Here is a 4,873-nt window from a genome sequence, read left to right as displayed (position 1 = left end):
CCGCAATGGCAGAGCCAGCCAGATCGATGCGCCCACGGCCCTCGTGGACCCCACACCGCCACTGGAGAAGGTACCCGAGGACCCAGCAGAACGGGACACCCCTGCTCCCTCAGCCCCTGCGCAGGGGATGCTGCTCGCACAGGGACCCATCCCTGACGATGAGATGCGCTCCGGGGTCCCGTGGGTGGTGCTGAGGGCTGGTGTGGGCCTGGCTGTGGTGGAGGAGAGGGCGACGTGAGGACCCCACAGTCGCTGGGCTGAGCATGTGCTCTGGTGAATACAAGGCTGAGCCGAGCGGGCAGCTCGGGGGTGATGGTGTCTGTTTTTCACCGTGTCCCTCTGTCTTGAAAGGCTGTGGTTTTGGCCAAGGAGACTGTTCCTGTGGAGATGCCACCTCTTGCGGCTACCACAGAGGTGTTCCCCCACCGCGTTGCCACCTGCGTGGAGAAGAGAGTCCTGCAGCCAGGCAGCTCTGCTGAGGCCTTGCGGGGCCGGGACTGCACGCCTGTCCTGGGAGAGAGCTCTAAGGCCATCCCAGCAGCCACCCCTCCCCTGGGCAGAGACGGTGAGAAGAGGGACTGGTCCAAGGATGATGTGGCTCTGGAAGCAGCAGCTGATGGTGAGTGGCTGGAGCTCAGGGTTCGGCCTGGTCGGGAAGGTCCATCTGCTCAGGACCTCTCCTGGGTCAGCCTGCAGCGCTGCCTCGGCATGCAAGGAAGGTAATATCTCTCTCCGCGTCTTTCCTCACTCAGAGCCAGAGCCTTTTGTGAGCCTGACCTTTGTCAAGAATGACTCATACGAGAAGGGCAATGACCTGGTGGTGGTGCACGTCTACGTGAAGGAGATCCACAAGGAGACGTCCAAGGTGTTGTTCCGGGAGCAGGACTTCACACTGGTGTTCCAGACGAGGTACACGCGTGCTGTGGGACAGTGCCAGGCTGCTGCGGAGCTCCTGGCTGTGGCCGGGCTACTTGTTTGTTCACCTCTTCTCACTCGCTTCCAATTTCTTTGCAGCGACACAAACTTCCTTCGCCTCCATCCTGGCTGCGGGCCCCACACAGTGTTCCGGTGGCAGGTGAAGCTCAGGTACGGCTCCTGTCCTTCCAGCCTGCACCGGGGCAAGGGAGCTGAGAGTGCAGAGCTGGAGCAGGAGCCAGTCCTGGCTGGTGGGTCTGTGCAGGGCATACTCATTTCTGCACCTGGGGTTCTCCCTTACACCATGCTGCACTAATGCCCCAAGCCCAGGCTGGCTTGATGAGGTCTGGTGGCTCGCAGGGGAGGAAATCCCAGTGTCTCCTTACCTGCAGTCTTCCCCTAGCTGTTCTAGAGCTCTTGGGGACAGAGCCAGACCAGCCTGTGTGCACTTTGGGTGGCGATGTCCAGTGGGAGGGGGCATGTGGAGCTAAGCAGAATGGATCTGCCAGGAAAGGGGCCCTCTGTGTCCTCAGTGTGGCTAGGCTCAAGGGTTTCCACCCTGCTTTGCCAGGGCCACCTCAGGATTGCTGCTAGCTAGGTCCCTACTGCCTGAAAGCCATGGCCTTGCCTTGCAGAGGTTTTGGTATGTCTGAGGCTGCTGGGGGGTCTGGGGCACCCCTGAATTGCTGCGTGTCTTGCAGGAACCTTATTGAGCCGGACCAGTGCACATACAACTTCACGGTGTCTCGCATCGATGTCTGCCTGAAGAAACGCCAGAGCCAGCGCTGGGGGGGACTGGAGGCTCCAGCCACACGAGGTCTGCACCCTGCCTTCTTGCCTTGCCTGCCTCCTGCACCCCAGTGGGCATGGGCCCTCCTCGCCGCCGGCAGCAGCCGGATGGTGCCGGATCCTCCGGCGCGGGGTTTTGAGGAAGGAGAGGGGCTGAGCGGGTGCGGGCAGGAGGGGTGTGGGGCAGGGTGAGCCAAGCGCTAGGGGAAGGGCACCGCTGTTCCCTTTGCTCATGGGGAAGAGGGGTAGGAGAGAGCCTGTGTGTGAGCGTGGACCGAGCTGCTCAGCCCCGCTGCGGGCAGCGCACGGTGCTGCTAACCACAGGCCCACCCTTCCCCCTTTTTAAGGTGCAGTGGGTGGTGCAAAGGTTGCCATGCCTACAGGCCCTACCCCTCTGGACAAGAACCCCCCCGGCAGTAACCAGCACCCACTGTCCAGCAAGGAGGAGGCCCGAGCCAGTGACAAAGAGAAGCCGCGCATGGAAGATGGGGGTCTGGATGGTGTGGCAGCCCGTACGGCCCCAGAGCATGTGGCAGTGAAGCAAGAGCCGCACATCCCCTCAGTGAGTGGGGCCGCACCGGATTTGACCTGGGCGGGGGAAAGGGGGGCCCACTTGTCCCTCTCATGGGACCCCACCTCCTCGGTGTTGCTTTGGGGACCAGCAAACTGTTCCTGGAGGAGGAGGCAGCGTTCCTCAGTCATAGCTGGCAGGATTGGGGGCAGCAGTTGGCCTGTCTATCCCAGTCCTTGTGGGAGATGGTGTGGTGGCTCCAGCCCAGCCACGTCTGAGGGGTGCCTTGGGCAGTTGGGTTCCCCCGGTGTTTCCAGAGAGACCCTCTGAGTGCAGCACCCTTACACCCGCCTCTGCTTTGGCAGCCCAAACCAACATGCATGGTGCCACCGATGACACACAGCCCGGTGAGCACTGAGAGCGTGGAGGACGATGAAGATGAGGACGAGAAGAAGAAGGTGTGCCTGCCTGGCTTCACAGGGTTGGTGAACCTGGGCAACACCTGCTTCATGAACAGTGTCATCCAGTCCCTGTCCAACACCCGGGAGCTGCGCGACTACTTCCATGGTGAGCACACACCAGGAACCTAGCAGAGCCCTGCCGCTCAGACGGTGCAGCCAGCGGCCACCCTCTCCTGCGTCTCTTACAGATCGGTCCTTTGAGTCAGAAATCAACTACAACAACCCGCTGGGGACGGGGGGACGCCTGGCCATTGGCTTTGCCATGCTGCTGCGAGCGCTGTGGAAGGGCACGCACCATGCCTTCCAGCCCTCTAAACTGAAGGTAGGGCTGCAGACACCAGCGCTGCATGGGAGCTGCTGTGGGTCCCCAGCACCCCTCTGTGGGCACCTGGCTGCCCTGTTAACGCTGCTGAGAACTAGGCGGGTGTGGGTGGGTGCAGCCAGGCTTTGTGCGTGGGACAGGCAGTGCTGCTGGGGGGCTGCTGGCCAGCCCTGACTACTGTGCTCCCCCCCCAGGCAATTGGGCCGGTGGGCCCGCCCTGCTTTCTGTGCCCCCCCCCCCCAGGCAATTGTGGCTAGCAAGGCCAGCCAGTTCACTGGCTATGCCCAGCACGATGCTCAGGAGTTCATGGCCTTCCTCCTCGATGGCCTGCACGAGGACCTCAACCGCATCCAGAACAAGCCCTACACAGAGACTGTTGACTCGGATGGGAGGCCTGATGAGGTGAGGATGTCCCTCCCCAAAGCCACTGGGAGAGCAGCCCCAGCCTGTGTGGTTTAGCGTAGTGCTGAGCCCTTTCTCCCTGCAGGTGGTAGCTGAGGAGGCTTGGCAGCGACACAAGATGAGGAATGACTCTTTCATTGTGGACCTCTTCCAGGGCCAGTACAAATCCAAGCTGGTGTGCCCAGTGTGTTCCAAGGTAGGGTAGCCCTGGAGGCTCTGTCCCTGTCCTGGCTGTGCAGCAGGCTCCTGACCCTCAGCGAGCACAGGGCAGGGCCAGATCTGAGGTCCACTGGGGCTGCTGCCCCACTGATTTCAGCCACAAGCACTTCCCACAACTGAGTGTGCTCTTGTGTCTGCAGGTGTCCATCACCTTCGACCCCTTCCTGTACCTCCCCGTTCCCCTCCCACAGAAGCAGAAGGTGCTGACTGTCTACTACTTTGCAAAGGAGCCGCACAAGAAACCCATCAAGGTAAAGGACACCATCTGCTCTGGGGGGGTAGCCTGCGGGGACTCCTGGAGGTGCCCAAGGCAGCTGGTCTTGTGCTAACAGGCTGAGCCTTGTGTTAAGCCAGGACCCACGTGTGTTGGTATGGTGTGACTGATGTGGCACTTTCTTCATGGCAGTTTCTCGTGAGTATCAGCAAGGAGAACTCCAGTGCCATGGAGGTACTTGACTCGGTGGCCCACAGCGTGCGTGTGAAACCAGAGAACCTGCGCCTGGCAGAGGTGAGAGTGCTCAAGCTGGGGAGCAAGCCATGGGCTGCTCTTGTGGGTGCCCCGGCTCCCGCAGCTCTGCAGAGAATGTGGCCACCAGCAGTCACTTGCCCATGTCCAACATATCCATGGGGCAGATTTTATCTGCGGGTGACAGCGTCCTGCACAGGGTGCTGCCAGGCAGATCCCTGCTCAGGAGGGCTGGGCCACCACAGTCGGGCAAGGGATGTCCATCCTCCCTTGGCGGGGTGGTGAGCTGGGCCCAGCATCCCTGTGGTGCTGCTGTCCCTGCAGGTCACTTGTGGGGCTGAGGTCTGTGGCTTTCTCAGGAGAGGAAGCGTGGGGCAGCCCTCACACAGCCCCGCTCCACTGCTTTCCTGGCAGGTGATCAAAAATCGCTTCCACCGCATGTTCCTGCCGTCCAACTCGCTGGACACAGTCTCCCCCACGGACCTGCTGCTCTGCTTTGAAGTGCTGTCCCCAGAGCTGGCCAAGGAGCGGGTGGTGGAGCTGCAGGTCCAGCAGGTAAGAGGGGACATTGGCACTGCCAGGAAGCATGCAGGGAGGCTGAGCCTGAAGTGGGGCTGAGCAGGAGGGGGAGAGCTGCACGCAAGGGTGACTGGCTGCAGCAAGCGTGGGTGCCCGCCGAGGCTGCCTTGTCCTGCCTGGGTGCCCGTCCCTGCCCAACGGGTTCTTTCTCCGGCAGCGTCCACAGGTGCCCAGCGGCCCCGACGCCAAGTGTGCAGCCTACCAGAAGC

General features: G+C 61.8%; 1 protein-coding gene across 1 annotated transcript in view; it reads left to right on the top strand.

Moving 5' to 3' along the window:
• USP19 (ubiquitin specific peptidase 19) overlaps positions 1–4,873 on the top strand; it is a 22,897-nt gene that overhangs the window by 5,100 nt on the left and 12,924 nt on the right. The window contains exons 7-20 of the mRNA XM_009326344.1: positions 2–70; positions 352–619; positions 753–909; positions 1,015–1,086; positions 1,617–1,732; positions 2,058–2,266; positions 2,581–2,782; positions 2,865–2,998; positions 3,242–3,400; positions 3,486–3,596; positions 3,760–3,870; positions 4,026–4,127; positions 4,500–4,640; positions 4,822–4,871. Of these exons, the coding sequence (XP_009324619.1) occupies positions 2–70; positions 352–619; positions 753–909; positions 1,015–1,086; positions 1,617–1,732; positions 2,058–2,266; positions 2,581–2,782; positions 2,865–2,998; positions 3,242–3,400; positions 3,486–3,596; positions 3,760–3,870; positions 4,026–4,127; positions 4,500–4,640; positions 4,822–4,871 (1,901 nt within the window). The remainder of the gene's footprint in view (position 1; positions 71–351; positions 620–752; positions 910–1,014; positions 1,087–1,616; positions 1,733–2,057; positions 2,267–2,580; positions 2,783–2,864; positions 2,999–3,241; positions 3,401–3,485; positions 3,597–3,759; positions 3,871–4,025; positions 4,128–4,499; positions 4,641–4,821; positions 4,872–4,873) is intronic.

This window comes from Pygoscelis adeliae, unplaced genomic scaffold, assembly GCF_000699105.1.
Source record: "Pygoscelis adeliae isolate BGI_AS28 unplaced genomic scaffold, ASM69910v1 Scaffold606, whole genome shotgun sequence".
NCBI lineage: Eukaryota > Metazoa > Chordata > Aves > Sphenisciformes > Spheniscidae > Pygoscelis > Pygoscelis adeliae.
Note: the sequence above shows the minus strand (reverse complement) of the source record. Positions and strands in the feature narration are given on the sequence as shown.